Here is a 20,529-nt window from a genome sequence, read left to right as displayed (position 1 = left end):
AAGTGTTGGCAAACGATCCCACAGACAGCCACCCAGAAAAAGACCCTGGACAAGTGGTCACAGTGAAACTGACCGCAACCTCTGAAGAGGGCGATAAAGTGTCTGTCTATGTGCCTTACAAGGATTCACTCAAAGAGCAACTCAAAATTCCCTCCTGAGCTATGGAAAGGAGACACAGTCCTGGCCCCAAGACAGCAGGGCAAAGACACTCCCGAAGAGAAGTGTCACCCTGCAGAGAGGCGGTGTGAGGCTTGCCTGCACTGGAACACCAGCCCAGCTATTCAGCCACTGTCTGTCCTGGGCAAGTCACTGAACCTCCCGACACTCAGCCTCCTCGCTACAAAAACAAGGCGGACACCCGCTTCTCCCAGGGTCCCTGTCGGGACAATAGATAACACAAAACCTTAGTCCAGTAACAGCACACGGAAAGGACTCGATGGATAATAGTTGCTAAAAGACTGACAAAAATAATTTAAAACATCTTTATGGTCCATGAAATTAAGGCATAGACTTCTTCATGGGAAATCGCACTGCATATTTACTTGTTTGAGTGAATAACTACAGAGCAAATGGCCTGTCCAGAGCATTTTTAAACCATGACCAGTTCCTTGTACCACAGATACATACAAGGGTACCCACTACACGAAGGCCAAAGGCAAACCTCGGTCCTGTAAGCAACTAAACAACTGGTTTCCAGATACCAGACGTTGTTCATTTGGCCAAAGTATCTGAAGGTAATTCAATCTACTTTATCCTCAACGGAAAATACCACATTATGGCACTGGGATCACAGGTTTTGGACACAGAGTCTGGGTTAGCCTGGCTCTACAATTTGTCTGAATCATGCTAACTCTCTGTGTCTTTATCCCTGAAGATAAACAAACTTCCATTTCATGGCGTCCTGAGGAGGTGAAAATGAGACACCATGGACAAAGAGCCAGCCGGGCACCTGGAGTGCAGTGACTAACACTAAGTGAGTGCCACGATAACCAGGAGCTGAGAGACACAGAGCCCACAAAAGTGACGAACCCCTCCCCCAGTCTCGAGAGTGCACCCAGAGCCACACCTCCCTGCTTTGCCAGGTAGCAGTGATAGGAATCCTCTGAGCCAAGCAACATTTCTGATAGGCAAACAAGGCATAAATACAAGCATCAAGTCTTACCCCACGAAGTTAGAAATTCAGCAGCGTATCGATAGAGGCGGTTCATGATCTCAATCACAACGGCATAGATGATGCTGGGCACATACAACAGGACACTGGTCCACTCGGATCCACTATTGTCGTGCAGACTCAAGGCCCAGGCCTCCATGTCAAAGTAAATCATCATGACACACAGGGAGAAATAGAGGCAGAGGCACACAAACGGCAGAGAGACCAGGTAAATGCGCAACTGCCTCTTGTAGCTGGGGTACAGAGGTTCCTTCCTGCCGGTGACGGGATTGATACCCAGGACCCCATGGAATCCTGGCCGGGGCTCCTCAAACTGTCTCTTCATGACAAGTGTCCCCCACCTGTAGGTCATATTGGCACAGCCACGCTTCCACACTTCCAGGATCACTGTGGACCAGATGAGGTTGAAGGAGGCGAAGATCACGTACTTGTCATAGTCTTCCCACACAAATAAGTAGTAAGGTAACCCAATGACCGCCATGGGGATTAAGGCAACAGTGAAATATTCCAAAAATCCAAAGTAAAGAGCAATTGTTTCCCCGAAGTAGCCACGAATATGGTCTACAATAAAAAGGAAAAAAAAAAAAAACAACTGAAGTACAGACTACCAACGACTTTCACCATTTGTTTTTTTAGGTACGTGGGGATCATTTCATACCCTCATCTCCCAATCAATGCGTGATGGTCAACCCATCTTCCGTGCACCACAAAGACCGCGCCTGTCTGGACGGCAAGCCTGACGCCTTCCCCAGCTCACAGCCCAGGCCACAGCTGCGGTGGCTGCTCTCCAGGCACCCTGGGACTGTCCTCCCTTTGCTTCCCTAGCTGATGGATGCCTTCTTCCCAAAGGAAAACCCACCTCGGGGCTTGTCCCAAATCTCCATGGTCCTAGTTTAAATCCAGCCGTAGCCAATGAACCATTTTAATTTGGGGGTTTAAATTTATGCTCCCCACCTTACTCCCACTTCAATATCACAGTTGTAGATGTTCTTTTCAAAGAAGCCTTCCCATCCACAGTGTCTGCTCCCACTATCCAAAACTATAAATTTTCATCAATGTATCATGGCAAATTTTTCAGCACACTGCAAAAAAGTTATTCAAAAGCGCAGAACAATATTCTACACGTTAACTTCTAGAACAGCCATGGGAACTCACGTATCTATTACCTTCAGAAAAGCACTGGGCAAAAGAAGGGACAAGCAACATCACTGTTAATATTCTGTGAACGCAACACAAGCTAACTCAAAAGGGGTCGCAAACACTATCATCCTTTGCCGGCCGTATCTACTCAAGTGAGCGCCGGGCTTGCGAAAGCATCCAGCGCTGGGCCCAGGGTGGGATGCAGGGGCTGAGGTGGTGCAGTAACGGGGCTATTACGTCTTGGTTAATTCCATGCCGTTAAAACGTTTTTTGGTTTTTTTTTTAAGGTAATGTGTCAGATCGGTCTATGGAGGTGGGTGAGAGTACACTGGGATAAGCTCTTTTGCCCTATCCTTATTCTCCTAAGGCAGGAACACGTTAAAAGAGTCAGTATGACAGGGCCCCCTCTAATCTGAGTCAGGTTAAAGGATATCCAAACAATGGAGGGGGGAGGGGAAAGGGTGCTCATGGCCCCAGGCGCCAAATCCCATGACCTCCCTCGACACGCACCTATGGGCTGATACTTGAGAGTAAAGCGAGTGTACCAGGTGTCCTCCAGTTTCTTCAAGGCTTCATTATCATGCAGCGGGAACACCTGAATCACGATGCCAGAGGTGAGCAATCTTCTCACTGTGAAGGCAAATGGTGCCAAGCTACATAAAACGGATCTGAGATTGCTCATGGCATGATATACTTTTTCAAATGCTGTGAAGACAGCCCAGGAAGGAAGCAGTGCTACGCAAAGATCACCGCCTACTACTCTGAAGGCAGATATTCCTTTGTTCTTCACCATGTAAACATCTTGGCTATTTTGACTATGGAAGCAATACAAGTTTATGTAAAATGTAAAACCATACAGAAATGTACAAATTAGAACTGGAGAGACACCAGTTATTCTCTTCCTCCCACAGAAAATAACCAGCGTAAATAGCAATTTCATGCAATATCAGACTTTAAAACATACACCCATAAATGCACATTATAAAAACAAAAGTCGGATCATTCTACACCACAGTGTTCTGTAACCTTTTCTCATCCAGCAGTGTATGATAAATGGTTCTCAATGCCAATACCTGCAGACGTGAAATGTCCTTTTTAACGGTATCATCATATTCCCTTGTATGAAGTGCTATAATTTAATCCTCTGTTGAAAAATACTTGTTTCCCTTCCTTTTTCCTTTGCTACTATAAAAGGTAAAATTGTTATACACGTATCTTTTCCCACCTGCCCACTATTTTCTCATATACATTTAGAAGTAGAACCGTTGGGTCCAAGAGCACACGTATTTTAAATTTAAACATCTACTATAAAACCGCCCCTAGAAAGACTTTACCAATCTGTCCCTCCCACCAAAGTGAAGGTAAGACAATGTTCAGTTCCTTTCATTCTTGTTGATACTGAGTATCTGCAGGATCATTTTCACCCTTTCTAATCTGATAACAAGGGCTTATGTTTACAAACAGCAAATGTCAAAATCAAATAAAATCATACTTTCAGCAGCCAGTCATCTGGTATGATTTTATCCACTCGCACACATAGTGGAAAGAGGCAAGTGAATTGAACCAAAGACAATATCCCCTGGTGATAATAAATGAAAGCAGGGCATTCTCTCATCCATATACTTAGAGTGATTCACCGGGTGGGTGGGCATTCAGGTCTTAACAGGAAGTGTGCTCAGCAGGCAGGGGGAACTCTGAGGCAACGCCTTGTGCCATATGTGGGGAGCTAGAGTACTTTGCTCACAAGTTGCTGGTACAATCTCTAACAAAGAATATAGCTGGTGCTAAGTCGGAGTTTGCATAAAGAGAACATGCTTTGCTGTTTGCATCTACTGATAAGCTTGGAGTTCTCCGAGGTTTACCAGCTCACCTCTCACAAGGGCTGTCTCCCTTATCTCCTATCTACCTCCTCACCAAAGACAAGTGACGGGCTTATTAGGCAACAGGTCCCTCAAAGAGGAGGGCAAAAGAATGTCTGCAGCACGGGGGGTGGGAACATGTTGTGTTTCATGTTGAAATACTACATACAACAAAGAGAGAGAGTATTCTCAAGACAGACGTCCTATCATAAAGTCTTCAGAGTAATTTAAAAGTAAAGCTAATTTCTTAGAAATGAGCAAAGAGGGGCGCCCGGGTGGCTCAGTCGGTTGAGCGTCCAACTTCAGCCCAGGTCATGATCTCACGGTTCGTGAGTTCGAGCCCCGCGTCGGCCTCTGGGCTGATGGCTCAGAGCCTGGAGCCTGCTTCCGATTCTGTGTCTCCCTCTCTCTCTGCCCCATCCCCACTCATGCTCTGTCTTTCTCTGTCTTAAAAATAAATAAAACATCAAAAAAATTAAAAAAAAAAAAAAAAAAGAAATGAGCAAAGAATGCTAAATAGGAGAGATGTGATGCCAAAATTGGGAAGTCTGGGTCTGGAAGAAAAATTCTTAATAGGTGATTGTTACTATTATATCTCAGACATAAGTTATCAAAAAAAGTCTTAAAAAGCTAGGGTTGTGATGAAATCCTTAATGACTAAGAAAGGTATACACTCAAAACATGCACAGACACATTAATAAGGGGGGAAAGGTACATGGTTTAATTTATATTAGCCACTGGTGCCATCAAACCCATTTCTTAATATTTTTATTCTGAAGTGTTTCAGAGGGTTTTTCTTCAGCTCACATGGAAGTCAGTCACCCACAACGGTTCTGATTCTTCTCTCTTACTTGAGGATGCACAGCTGTACCTTATTCTTTCTTCCAGTATTATGCTTTCCAATTGCTATACCAAGTTATTCAACTGTGAACTGACAACATGTAAACTATTTTACTATTTCTAAGTTCTTTTTAAAAAACTGACTGCATTCCACTACAGATGACTCTCGAGGCAGGCATACAAACCAGCTACTTCTAAACATAGGACCGTGAACTGAAGGACCCGGAGAGAATATACAGCCTCATGTCCTAAATTACCAGGCTTCTCTTCACCATCAATGCCAAAGCATGGTTCCAATTCCAGCTTCTAAAAATAGAGGCTTTGCTTTTAATCCTTTAACTTTCTCTTGCCAGCTAAGGATGGAATTCAAATGACCCTTACCTTCAAAGGAAAATATGATGCTGTGCAGGCCCCTTTAAAGACAGAGACTGCTGCTTCTGCGAGGATCAAGATGGCAGACCGGAGGACCCTGGGCTCACCTCGTCCAGACACTCCGAGGCTACAACTACACACACGACAACTCTCTGAGAATGGCCGGAAGACTAGCAGAGCAGATCCTCTAGAGCTACAGAGAGTCACATCAAGAAGCATAGCAGGGGCAGAGAAGTGGTGTGATCAGGACCCACACCCCAGCACGGCGACCCACAAGTGGGGGAGATATCACACGTAGGGGGGTCCTCCCTGAGGACTGAGGGGTTCCAGCCCTCCATGGGGCAAACCTGCACTGGGGACCAGCAAGATGGGAAGATGGGCCCCCCAAATGTCTGGCTTTGAAAATCAGCAGGGTTTAATCCCAAGAGAGCCAGAGGGCGGTAAGAAACCGAGACTCCACTCTTCAAAGACCCATGCACCTACTCACTCCAAGACCCAGCGCAGAGGCAACAGTTTGAAAAGCATCTGGGCCATACGTGAAGGAGATTTACTGACTAACTTTAGGGCATGTGCCAGAGGTGCAGGAAACTGCAGGAACTTCCTCCATGAATGGAAGCAGTGGCAGGTGCCTAGTACTGGTGAGAAACAGTTCTTTTATTTTTTTAAAGTTTATTGATTTATTTTTGAGAGAGAGAGAAAGCATAAGCCCAGGAGGGGCAGAGAGAAAGGGAGACAGAAAATCCCAAGCAGGCTCTGCACTGTCAATGCAGAGCCCGATTCGGAATGGGAACCCACCAACAGTGAGATCGTGACCCGAACCGAAATCAAGAATCAGATGCTTAACCCACTAAGCCATCCAGGCGCCCCAAGAAACAGTTCTGATTCTCCTCTACCTTGCTAGCACTGTTAGCCCCACCCTCATATTCCCCTGCAGACCTGCCCCACTTAACCCTCCCCTCCCTGGCAGGCAGCCCCCAAAGTGGCTCCCACCTTATCACACTCGCCAGGTCACCTCCACCTTCACTGTCATTCCCCTAAAGGGGCTCCCACCCACCATGGGCCCACAACAGTTGCAGCTCAGCCAGAACAGAAGGAAACACACAAAGGACACCAGTGGAGCTCCGGATTCTGGTGACCAGCAGGAGAATGCACTTTTGGGCCCACAGTACACCTTCTACAGAAGGCCTCTCGCTCAAGAACAGACATGGCTGATCTACCTAATACACACAAGCAAACATAGAGAGGCAAGATGGGAAGAGCGAGGAATATGACAAAACCTCAGAAAACTCCGTGAAAAAGAGATAAACCATCTACCCGATAAAGAGTTCAAAGTAATGGTCATGAAGATGCTCATTAAACTCAGGTGAAGAATGGATGAACACAGCAAGAACTTCAAGAGATTTAAAAAAAAAAAAAAAAAGATAAAAAGGGAACCAGAGACAAAGAATATAATAACTGAGTTGAAAAATACACTAGAGAGAATCAACAGCAGATTAGAAGATGCAGAAAACTGGATCAGTGATCTGGAAAACAGGGTAATGGAAATGACCCTAGCTGAATGGCAAAAAGAAAAAAGAATTTCAAAAACTGAAGACAGTTTAAGAGACCTTCAGGACCTTAAGAGATCAAGGGTAATAACAATTGCATTACAGAGGTCCCAGAAAGGAAAGAGAAAGAGAAAGGGGCAGAAATCTTATTTGAAGTAGTTACAACTGAAAACATCCCTAACCTCAACAAGAAAATATATCCATGTCCAAAAAGGAAAGAGCCCCGAACAAGATGAACCCAAAGAGGTCCATACCAAGACACAAAATAATTAAAACGTCAAAAATTAAAGAGAAAATATGAAAAGCAACAGGAGATAAGCAACTAGTTACGTACATGGGAACACCCGAAATACGATCAGTTGATTTTTCACCAAATTTGGAGGTCAGGAGGGAGTGGCACAACATATTCAAAGCGCTGAAAGGAAAAAACCCACAAAGAGAAACACTCCCCAGCAAGGTTATCATTCAGGACTGAAGTAGACAGAGATAAAGAGTTTCCGAGACAAAAGAGTTCACCACTAAACCAGCTTTACAGGAAATGTCAAAGGGATTTAAGTAGAAAAGGCCCTAACTAGAAGAAAATTTTGAAAGAAAAAAATCTAACTGTAACAGCAAGCATATACCAGACGTGGTAGATTAACTGCTTACAAAGAGAGTATGATGGTTAAAAGACACAAGTAGTAAAGTGAATGATATCTATGACAGTTAAGAGATACACAAGATAAAAAGATGCAAAATATGATGTCAAAAACATAAAACAGGGAGAGGTGAGAGTAAAAATGTAGTGCTTTTAGAAAGCGTTCAAACTTAAGCAACCATCAACTTAATACAGACTGTTATACACATAGAGTATTATATGTGAACCTCATAGTAATCACAAACAGAAACCTATAATAGATACACAAAAAATAAGGAATTCAAACACAACACTAAAGAAAGTCATCAAATCACAAGGGAAAGGAGGAAAAGAAGGAACACAGAAGAACAAAAAAACAACCAAAAAACAATTAACAAAATGGCAATAAGTACAAATCCGTAATTTAAATACAAATGGGCTAAGTGTTCCAAGTGTTATTTTATTCAAAAGATAAAGGGTGACTGAACAGGTAAATAAACAAGACCCATCTATATGCTGTCTAAAAGAGACTCGCTTCAGACCTAAAGACACATACAGACTAAATGTGAAGTGATGAAAAAAGGTATTCCATGAAAATAAAAATGAAAAGAAAGCCAGGGTAGCAATATTTCTATTAGACAAAATAGACTGTAAATGAAAGGCTGTAACAGACAAAGAATTACATAATAATCGAAAAACTCAATCCAACAAGAGGATATAACAATTGTAAATATCAATGCACCCTACATGAAAGCACTGAAATATATAAAGCAAATATGAACAGATTAAAAGGTAAAAACTGACAATAATACAATAAGAATAGGGGACTTTAATGCCCCACTTACATCAACAAATAGATCATACAGGCAGAAAATCAATAAAAAACAAAACCACACACAAACACGCACACACACACACACACACACACACATACACACAGATGGTTTAATGACACATTAAACCAGATGGACTTAGCAGATACATACAAAAATTTCCATCCAAAACCAGCAGAATACACGTTCTTTTGACATTCACATGGAACATTTAACAAGATAAATCACATAGTAGAGCAAAAACAAGTTTCAATAAATTGAAGGTTGATATCTTATGAAACATCTTTTCTGAACACAACGGTATAAAACCATAAATCAACTACAATAAGCAACCAATGAAATCAATGAGGACATAAAAAAAATACCTTGAGACAAATAAAAATGGAAGCACTCTACATTCCAAAATCAATGAGACTCAGCAAAGGCAGTTGTGAGAGTGAAGTTTATAGCAGTAGAGGCCTACCTCAAGAAACCAAAAAAATCTCAAATAAACAATCTAACCTTACACCTAAATAAACTGGAAGAACAAAGCCCAAAGTTAATGGAAGGAAGGAAATAATAAAGATCAAAGTGGAAATAAATAAAATGAAGACTTATAAAACAATAGTAAAGATCAATGAAACTAGTAGCTAGTTCCTTAAAAAGATGAATAAAATTGATAAACCAGATTCATCAAAGAAGAAGGAGAAGAAGAAGAAGGAGGAGGAGGAGAAGGAAGAGGAGGAGGAGGAGGAGGAAGAGGAGGAGGAGGAGGAGGAGGAGGAGGGAGAAAGAAAGAAAGAAAGAAAGAAAGAAAGAAAGAAAAGAAGAAAAGAGTAACCATATAAATTACAAAGGATTTTAAGAAACTACTACCAAGAGTTACATGATAGAAGAAATTGATAAACTCCTGGAAATATCCAATCTTCACAGAAGACAAAAGGGAAGAAAGAGGAAATCTAAACAGACTGATTACTAGTAATGAAACTGAATCAGTAATCAAAAAACTTCCAACAAACAAAAGTCCAGAACCAGTTTCACAGGTAAATCCTACCAAACATTTAAGGAAAAGTTGGTATCAGGGCACCTGAGTGGCTCAGTCATTTAAACATCTGACTTTGGCTCAGGTCATGATCTCGTGGTTAATGAGTTCACCCCGCATCTGGCTCTGTGCTGATAGCTCAGAGCCTGAAGCCTACTTGGGATTCTGTCTTCCTTGCTCTCTGCCCCTCCCCCACCCTCTTTCTGAAAAATAAATAGACACTAAAAAGAGCTAAAGAAAAGTTAGTATCAATCCGTCTCAAACTATTCCAAAAAGTTAAAGAGAAAGGAACATTTCCAAACTAACTCTATGAAACCAGAATTACCCTGATACCAAAACCAGACAAAGATACAACAAAAAAAGAAAATCACAAGCCAGTATCGCAGGCCAGTATCAGGCCAGGATGCAAAAGTCCTTAACAAAATGAAAAACAAATTCAATAATACATTAAAAGAATCACGCATCATAATCAAACGGAATTTATTTCAGGGATGCAAGGATGGTTCAATGTCTTCAAATCAATTCACACAAAATTCACACATTCACAAAATGAAGGATAAAAATCAAATGATTATTTCAATGGATGCAGAAGAAGTATTTGACAAAATTTTACATCCATTTATGGTAAAAACTCTCACCCAAATGTGTATGGTGAGAACATACCTCAACGTAATAAAAGCCACATATGACAAAAAAACACAGATAATATCACACTCAAGATTAGGAATAAGAAAAGGATGTCCACCCTTCACCACTTTTATTCAATATAGTACTGGAAGGTCTTGCTGCAATAATCAGAGAGCAAAAAGGAATAAAAGGCATTGAAATTGATAAGGAGAAAGTAGAACTGTCACTATGTGCAGATAACAGATTATATATAGAAAAACCTAAAGAATCCACAAAAATTAGATGGAATGAATTCAGTAAAGTTGAATAATGTATAATTAATATACAGAAATCTACATGTTTCTATATACTAATAGTAAAATATTATAGGAAGAAATTAAGAAAACAATCCCATTTAAAACTGCATCAGAAAGAATAAAATAAATAGGATTAATTTAACTAATGAGGTGAAAGACCTATACTCTTGAAAACTTTAAGTCATTGATGGAAGAAATTGGAGATAAAAATAAATGAAAAGACATACCGTGTTCATGGATTAGAAGAATTAATATTGTTAAAATGTTCGTATTAACCAAAGCAATCTACAAACTCAATGCAATTCCTATCAAAATACCAATGGCATTTTTCACAGAATTAGAATAAGTAACTCTAAAATTTGTATGGAACAACAAAAGACCCTGAATAACCAAAGCCATCTTGAGAAAGAAGAATAAATCTGGAGGTATCATGTTTCCAGATTTCAAACTACACTACAAAGATACAGTCATCAGAACAGTATGGTAATGGCACACACAGAAAAAGGCATATAGATCTATGGAACAGAACAGAGAGCCAGAAATGAACCCATGTAGATATGCTCAATTAATCTTTGCCAAAGGAGGCAAGAATACACAAATGGGGAAAAGACAATCTCTTCAAAAAATGGTGCTGGGAAAACTACAGCTACATGCAAAAGAATGAAAAAAGATCAACTACTGACACCATATACAAAAATAAACTCAAAATGGATTAAAAATTCAAATGTAAGACCTGAAACCATACAACTCCTTAAAAAACAACAACAACAACAACAACAAAAACAAACAAAAAACACAGGCAGTAGACTCCTGGACACTGGTCTCAGCACTATTTTTTTGGTTCTGTCTCCTCAGGCAAGAGCAACAAAAGCAAAAACAAACCATTGGGTCTACATCAAGCTAAAAACCTTTGCTATGCAAAGGAAACCATAAAGAAAACAAAAAGGCAACCTACTGAATGAAAGAAGATATTTGCAAATGATATATCTGATAATAGGTTAATATCCAAAATATATAAGGAACTCATACTACACAACAATAACAAAAAAACAAACAATCTGATTAAAACATGGTCAGAGAGAGCTTTCCCCCTAAGGTCAGGAACAAGACAGGGACGTACACTCTTGCCACTGTTATTCAATCTTAGCCTCTGCAATCAGACAACACAAAGAAATAAAAGGCATCCAAATCGGCCAGGAGGAGGTCAAACTTTCACTCTTCGCAGATGACATGACACTGTATATGGAAAACCCTAAAGATTCCACCAAAAAAACCTGCTGGAATTGATTCATGAATTCAGCAAAGTTGCAGGATATAAAATCAATGCACACAAATCGGTTGCATTCCTATACACCAACAATGAAGCAACAGAAAGAGAAATCAAGGAATCGATCCCATTTACAGTTGCACAAAAAAACATAAAATACCTAGGAATAAATCTTACCAAAAAGATGAAAAATCTATATGCTGAAAACTATAGAAAGCTTATGAAAGAAACTGAAGAAGACACAAAAAAATGGAGAAAGATTCCATGCTCCTGGATAGGAAGAACAAATATTGTTAAAATGTCAATACTACCCAAAGCAATCTACATATTCGATGCAATCCCTATCAAAAATAATACCAGCTATTCTTCACAGAGCTAGAACAAATAATCCTAAAATTTGTATGGAACCAGAAAAGACCCCGAAGAGCCAAAGCAATCTTGAAAAAGAAAACCAAAGCAGGAGGCATCGCAATCCCAGACTTCAAGCTATATTACAAAGCTGTAACCATCAAGACAGTATGGTACTGGCACAAAAACAGACACTCAGATCAATGGAACAGAATAGAGAAGCCAGAAATGGACCCACAAACGTATGGCCAACTAATCTTTGACAAAGCAGGAAAGAATATCCATTGGAATAAAGACAGTCTCTTCAGCAAGTGGTGCTGGGAAAACCGGACAATGACATGCAGAAGAATGAACCTGGACCACTTTCTTACACCATACACAAAAATAAACTCAATATGGATGAAAGACCTCAATGTAAGACAGGAAGCCATCAAAATCCTCGAGGAGAAAGCAGGTAAAAACCTCTTTTATCTTGCCTGCAGCAACCTGGTACTCAACACGTCTCCAGAGCCAAGGGAAACAAAAGCAAAAAGGAACTACTGGGACCTCATCAAAATAAAAAGCTTCTGCACAGTGAAGAAAACAATCAGGCAAAACTAAAAGGCAACAGACAGAATGGGAGAAGATATTTCCAAATGACATATCAGATAAAGGACTAGTATCCAAAATCTACAAAGAAGTTATCAAACTCAACATCCAAAAAACAAATAATCCAGTGAAGAAATGGGCAAAAGACATCATAGACACTTCTCCAAAGAAGACATCCAGATGGCCAACCGACACATGAAAAAATACTCAGCATCACTCATCATCAGGGAAATACAAATCAAAACCACCATGAGATACCACCTCACACCTGTCAGAATGGCTAACATGAACAACTCAGGCAACAACAGATGTTGGCGAGGATGCACAGAAAGACGATCTCTTTTGCACTGTTGGTGGCAATGCAAGCTGGTAGAGCCACTCTGGAAAACAGCAGGAGGTTCCTCAAAAAACTAAAAATAGAACTACCCTACGACCCAGCAATTGCACTACTAGGCATTTATCCATGGGATATAGGTCTGCTGTTTAGAAGGGACACATGCACCCCCATGTTTACAGCAGCACTATCCACAACAGCCAAAGTATGGAAAGAGCCCAAATGTCCATCAATGGATGAATGGATAAGGAAAATGTGGTATATCTACACAATGGAGTATTACTCGGCAATCAAAAAGAATGGAATCTTGCCAATTGCAACTACGTGGATGGAACTGGAGGGTATTATGCTAAGTGAAATTAGTCAGAGAAAGATAAAAATCATATGACTTCACTCATATGAAGACTTTAAGAGACAAAACAGATGAACATAAGGGAAGAGAAACAAAAATAATATAAAAACAGGGAGGGGGACAAAACAGAAGAGACTCTTCAATATGGAGAACAAACTGAGGGTTAAGGGAGGGGTTGTGGGAGGGGGATGGGCTCAATGGGGGAGGGGCACTGAGGAATCGACTCCTGAAATCATTGCTGCACCATATGCTAACTAATTAGGATGTAAATTTTAAAAAATAAAAAATAAAATTAAAAAAATAAAATAAATAATTAAATAAAAATGAAAACATTAAAAAACATGGTCAGAGAACTGAACTTTTTTCCAAATAAGGTAGACAGATGGCCAACGGACACATGACAAAATGCTCAATACCACTAATCACCAGGGAAATGCAAATGAAAACCACAATGACATATAGCTTCACGTGTGTCAGATTAGCTAGTATCAGAAAGACAAGAAATAACAAGTATCAGTGAGGAGGTAGTAAAAAAGGAACCCTACTGCACTGCTAATGGAAATGGAAATTGGTACAGCCACTATGGAAAACAGTATGGAAGTTCCTCAAAAAATTGAAATAGCAATTTCATACAATCCAACAATTCCATTTCTGGGTAGTTACCTGATGAAAAGGAAAACACTAATTCAAAGATATCTGCACTTGTTTGTTCAATATAGCATTATTTACAATGGTCAAAATAAGGAATAAACCCAAATGTCCATCGACAGATGAATGGATAAAGAAGACCTACTACGTAAACATACCTACAAATGAATGTTACTCAGGCGTGAAAATACAGTGAGGGGGAGGAGTTAAGGTGGCGGAGTACGAGAGGACCCAATGCCACCCTCATTCCTTGAAAACATCTAGATAAATATCAAATTGCATCTGAGGACTGGATACCCAGGAAATACATCTGAGGACTGAGAAAACAAACTGCGTAACTACAGGAAGGAAAGAGACCACATCCGAGAAGGTAGGAGATGCAGGGACCTGATCTGGGGGAGAAGAGAATCACAGGCGCCACAGGGCGAAGAGAGTCCAGATCAGGGAGAGAGGAGGGGGGAGAGAGAGAGAGAGAGAAAACAAAACGCAGGGCACTGAACAACAAAAACCCTGTCAAGGAAAACAAGAGGGGCTGATTATTCTAAGTTTTTGTGAGCAGTGGAGCTCAAAGTCTGAGGTTTCAGAAGTCTGTGCCAAGGTGGAGCCTGGCAGGCCTAGAGGTCTCCTATGGAGGAGGGCAGAGGCCTGGGAGTGGACAGTGTGTTCTCCTGGGTTGCGCTGGGAGAGACAGTTCTTCTTGGAGTGCATTTGGGAGAGGTAGCATTGCCTCTCCGGGGACAAGAGAGCCGGGAGCTTCCATTAGCATAGGAGCAGAGACACCTGCTGAGAGCAGCTAACCTGGATGCGGGCTCTTTGCTGGCTTTAGCATAAACTTTAAGCCCCTGGACAGTTGAGCAACTGCCCTGCTGTGACAAACCAGCACCAGCCAAAGCATGGCAAGACCCTCCCCTAGAAGATCAGCACAGGTAGAATCCCTAAAATCTGAAATTGTGAAACCCAGTCAGCACGCCTGAGATAGGAGCACTGCATCACCGGGTGGGCAGATGGCTCGGAAACAGACCAGCTGAAGGCAGGGGTCTGAGGAAAGCCTGGGACAAACGAGAGGAGATTGTGTGCTCCCCTGTGAGGGCTTCCTGAACAGCAGTAAGTGCGAATTCCCCTCTCCAGGGACAATAAAGCCGGCTGATGCCATTTTTATCCCTGCCCATCAGCACAGTCAGACTTCAGCGAAAATCACAGTCCTCACGTTGGAGGCTTGAGTCACTCACACCAAGCCCCACCCCCTGAACTCTGAAGGTGCTTCTGAACTAGGGCGAGAGTGCCTGAGAGTCAGAGCAGCAACAGGCCCCTCCACTACAAGACCACCACAAACCACCTCATGCACCAAATCTACTGACCATAAAGTGCTGCAAAACTTCAGCTCTCAGGGAAATGGCATCTGGCTTCTTTTAAGAAGTAGACCAAAACACACCTAATTAAAACTCACCACACAGTGGACAAGGTCCAAACACTCCCCGCTGCAGAGAACTGACTTGAGGTAAAGAACAGCCAAAAAACAACAGTAGAATACACACAGCATACGTCAGAAACACCTCCTGAAGTGCCAAACCCTGGGCAGCATATGACTTCTTTGATATACAGCCATTACTCTCTGGAGCAGGAAACATAACAGGCTTTCCTAAAACACAGAAAACAGAGACCTAGACAAAATGCCCAGATGGGGGAATTTGTCCCAAAAGAAAGAATTAGAAGAGGTCACAGCCAGGGATCTAATCAAATCAAATATAAGTAATAAACCTGAACCAGAATTTAAAACCACCACCGTAAGGATACCAGCTGGACTTGAGAAAAGCACAGAAGACACCAGGGAGTCCTTTACCGCAGAGGTAAAAGACCTAAAACTAGTCAGGCCAAAATAAAAATGCTAGAACGAAGATGCAAAATAGCCTAAATGTAATGACAACAAAGATGGAAGAAGCAAAGGAAGGAATCAACGATATAGAAGATAAAATTATGGAAAATAATGAGGCTGAAAAGAAGAGGGGAAGAAAAACACTGGATCGTAAATATAGACTTAAGGAACTCAGCAACTCCTTAAAGCATAATAATATTCATATCATAGGAATCCCAGAAGAAAAAGAGAGGGGAAAGGGGCAAAAGGTTTATTTGAGAAATTACAGCTGAAAACTTCCCTAATCTGGGAAAGGAAACAGACATCCAAATCCAGGAGGCACAGAGAACTCCCATCAAAATCATAAAAGTAGGCCAACACCAAGACGTGTTGTAGTAAAATATACACAATACAGAGATAAGGAAAGAATCATGAAAGTAGAAAGGGAAAAGCAATCCGTAACTTACAAGGAAAGACAAATCAGCATAGCAGTAGATATCTCCATAGAAACCTAGCAGGCCAGAAGGGAGTGGCATGACATATTCAATGTGCTAGATGGGAAAAAATATGCAGCCAAGAATACTTTATCCAGCAAGGCTGCCATTCAGAATAGAAAAAGATATAAAGGTTCCCACACAAACAGAAACTAAAGGAGACCATGACCACTAATCTAGCCCTGCAAGAAATATTACAGGGGACTTTTTGAGTGGGAAAGAAAGACCAAAAGCAACAAAGACTAGGAAGGAAAGAGAAAAACTCCAGAAACACCAACTTTATAGGTAATACAATGACACTAAATTTATATATATAAATATATGTGTGTGTGTATACATATATAAGTAATATTATATATTATATATGTATAATGAATATTATATATTCACCCTGAATATATAATTATATATATTATATATACATAATCACCCTGAATATAAATGGACTACATGCTCTCATCAAAAGAGAGTATTAGAATGGATAAAAAAAAAAAAAAACAAGACCCCTCAATATATTGCCTACAAGAAACTCATTTTAGATCTAAAGATACCTGCAGATTCAAGGTGAGAGGATGGAGAACGATTTATAAACGTAACGGATGTCAAAAGAAAGATGGAGCAGCCACACTTATATCTGACAAACTAGATTTTAAACCAAAGACTGTAACAAGTGACAGAGAAGGGCACTGTATCATAACAAAGGGGTCTACCCAACAAGAATATCTAATAATTATAAATATTTATGCCACCAACGTGGAAACACCCAAATATATAAATCAATCAATAACAAACATAAAGAAACTCACTGATAACAATACAAAAATAATAGGGGACTTTAACATCCCACTTACAGCAATGGAAAGGTCATCTAAGGAGGAAATCAACAAGGAAACAATGGCTTTGAATGACACACTGACCAGATGGACTTAATAGATATATTCAGAACACTTCATCCTAAAGCAGTGAACTACATGTTCTTTTCAAGTGTACATGGAACACTCACCAGAATAGGTCAGATACTGGGTCACAAATCAGCCCTCAACAAGTATAAAAAAGACTGAGATCATAGTATCATGCATAACTTCAGATCCCAAAGTTATGAAACTTGAATTCAAAGGTAAGAAGAAATTTGGAGAGAGCGCAAATACATGGAGGTTAAAGAAAATCCTAGTAAAGAATGAATGGGTTAACCAGAAAATTAAAGAAGAAATTAAAAAATGCATGGAAGCAAATGCAAGTGAAAACACAACAGTCCAAAACCTTTAGGATGCAGCAAAGGCGGTCCTAAGAGGGAAGTATATTGCAATACAGGTCTACTTCAAGACACATCTCAAATAAAAAACCTAAAGCACACCTAAAGGAGGTAGAAAAGGAACAACAATTAAAGGGTAAAGCCAGCAGAAGAAGGGAAATAATAAAGATTAGAGCAGGAATAAACAATATGGAAACCAAACAAACAAACAAAAAACCCAGGAGACCAGAGCAACAAAACTAAGAGCTAGTTCTTGGAAAGTATCAATAAAATGGATAAACCCCCAGCCAGACTTATCAAAGATAAAAGAGAAAGGGCCAAAACAAATAAAATCACAAATGAAAGAGGAGAGATCACAACCAGCATCAGAAAAATACAAACAATTATAAGAGAATATTATTAAAAATTATACGCCAACAAACTGGGCAATCTGGAAGAAATTGACAAATTCCTAGAAACACACAAACTACCAAAACTGAAACAGGAAGAAATAGAAAATCTGAACAGACCCATAACCAGCAAAGAATTTAATCACTCATCAAAAATCTCCCAACAGATGAAAATCCAGAGCCAGATGGCTTCCCAGGGGAATTCTACCAGACATTTAAAGAAGAGTTAATACCTATTCTTATCAAACTGTTCCAAAAAATAGAAATGGAAGGAAAACTTCCAAATTCATTCTACGAGGCCAGCATCACCTTGATTCCAAAATCTGACAAAGACCCCAGCAAATTATAGGCCAATATCCTGAATGAACCTGGATGCAAAAATTCTCAACAAAATAGGAGCAAATCAAATCCAACAGTAAAAGAATCATACCCCATGATCAAGTTGGATTTATTCTTAGGGTGCAAGGGTGGTTCAATATTCACAAACCAATGTGATACACCACGTTTATAAAAGAAAGGATAAGGACCATACGATCCTCTCAATAGATGCAGAAAAAGCATTTGACAAAGTACAGCATCCATTCTTGATAAAAACCCTCAACAAACTAGGGATAGAATGAATATACCTCAAAATTATAATAGCCATATAAGAAAGACCCACAGCTAATATCCTCAATGGGGAAAAATTGAGAGCTTTTCCTCTGAGGTCAGGAACAAGACAGGGATGTACACTCTCACCACTGTTATTAAACTTAGCACTAGAGGCCCTAGCCTCAGCAATCAGATGATAAAAAGAAGTAAAAAGCATCAAAACAGGCAAGGAAGAAGTCAGACATCCACCATTCACAGATGCCATGATACTCTACGTAGAAAACCTGAAAGGGACACCTGGGTGGCTTACCCGGTTAACGAGCTAACTCTTGCCGTGGGCTCAGGTCATGATCACACAGTTCATGAGTTTGAGCCCCACACTGGGCTCTGTGAAAACAGCATGGAGCCTATTTGGGATTCTCTCTCTGCCCCTCACCCCACTTTCATACATTTTCTCTCTTTAAATAAATAAATAAACATTAAAAAAAAAGAAACCCTGAAAGACTCCACCACCAAAAAATTGCTAGAACTGATACATGAATTCAGCAAAGTTGCAGGATACAAAATCAATGTACAGAAATTTGTTGCATTTCTATACATCAACAATGAAGCGGCAGAAAGAGAAATCAAGGATTCGATCCAATTTACATCTGTACCAAAACCATAAGATGCCTAGGAATAAACCTAACCAAAGAGGTAAAAGATCTGTACTCTGAAAACTATAGAACACATATGAAAGAAACTGAACAGGACACAAAGAAATAAAAAAACATCACATGCTCATGGGTTGGAAGAACAAACATCGTTAAAATGTCTTTACTACTGAGAGCAATCTACACACTCAATCTACAATCCCTATAAAAATAACACCAGCATTTTTTACAGAACTAGAACAAACAATCCTAAAATTTGTATGGAACCACAAAATATCTCTAACAAAGAAATCCTGAAAAATAAAAGGAATATGGGAGGTATCACAATTCCAGACTTCAAGCTGTATTATATATTACAAAGCTGTAATCATCAACACAGTATGGTACTGGCACAAAAACAGACACTCAGATCAGTGGAACAGAATAGAGAACCTAGAAATGGGTCCACAAACATAGGGCCAACTAACCTTCGACAAAGCAGGAAAGAATATCAGATGGAAAAAAGACTGTCTCTTCAGCAAGTGGTGCTGGGAAAACTGGACAGCGACATGCAGAAGAATGAACCTGGACCATACACAAAAATAAACTCAAAATGGATGAAAGCCCTAAATGTGAGACAGGAAGCCATCAAAATCCTCGAGGAGAAAGCAGGCAACAACTTCTTGGACACTGGCTGTAGCAACTTCTTACTAGACACGTCACTGGAGGCAAGGGAAACAAAAGCAAAAATGAACTACTGGGACCTCATCAAAATAAAAGCTTCTGTACAGCAAAGGAAACAATTAACAAAACTAAAAGACAACCTATGGAATGGGAGAGAATATTTCCAAATAACATACTGGATAAAGGGTTAGTATCCAAAATCTATAAGAACTTATCAAACTCAACCCCCCCCCCCAAAAAAAAAAAAACCAAAAAATTCAGTTAAGAAGTGGGCAGAAGACATGAATACACATTTTTCCAAAGAAGACATCCAGATGGCCAACAGGAACACGAAAAGATGCTCAGAGTGCTTGGGTGGCTTAGTCAGTTAAGCATCCAACTCTTGATTTCAGCTCAGATCATGATCTCAAAGTTAGTGAGATCATGCCCTGCTCACGGACAGGGCCTGCTTGGAATTCTCTCTCTCCCTCTCCTTCTCTCTCTCAAAATAAAATAAATATTTTAAAAAATGATGCTCAGGGACCAACATGGCGGAGAAGTAGGGGGAATCCATACTTCCCGTGTCTCTCAAACAAAGAAGTGTAGAAGCCAAAGGACTGAACACCAGAGCCCGGGCGGAAAAGACTGAATCTACTGGGAAGAAAATGGGAAAGCTGGAAAAAAGATAGGTGGGCGACTGCCAACTGGGGGAGATTTTAAAAAAGGCCTTTGGGCACGGAGGGGAGGGACCCCTTCTGCAGAGAGACAAAGAGAAGAGAAAGGGCGGCTGGGGAAGT

At 40.4% G+C, this 20,529-nt stretch overlaps 1 protein-coding gene across 7 annotated transcripts in view; it reads right to left on the bottom strand.

Moving 5' to 3' along the window:
- Nucleotides 1-20,529, bottom strand: part of ANO10 (anoctamin 10) — a 286,676-nt gene that overhangs the window by 194,075 nt on the left and 72,072 nt on the right. For all 7 annotated transcript variants that reach the window (XR_009261555.1, XM_058729211.1, XM_058729210.1 and 4 more), the window contains exons 5-6: nucleotides 2,822-2,941; nucleotides 1,163-1,732 (exon numbers count right to left, since the gene is read on the bottom strand). Coding sequence is in view for 6 of the 7 variants with exons in the window: in XM_058729211.1 (XP_058585194.1) it covers nucleotides 1,163-1,732; nucleotides 2,822-2,941 (690 nt within the window). In the remaining variant the exon portion in view is untranslated. The remainder of the gene's footprint in view (nucleotides 1-1,162; nucleotides 1,733-2,821; nucleotides 2,942-20,529) is intronic.

This window comes from Neofelis nebulosa, chromosome 5 (genome assembly GCF_028018385.1).
Source record: "Neofelis nebulosa isolate mNeoNeb1 chromosome 5, mNeoNeb1.pri, whole genome shotgun sequence".
Taxonomy (NCBI): Eukaryota; Metazoa; Chordata; class Mammalia; order Carnivora; family Felidae; genus Neofelis; species Neofelis nebulosa.
This window is presented reverse-complemented; position numbering and strand designations above follow the sequence as displayed.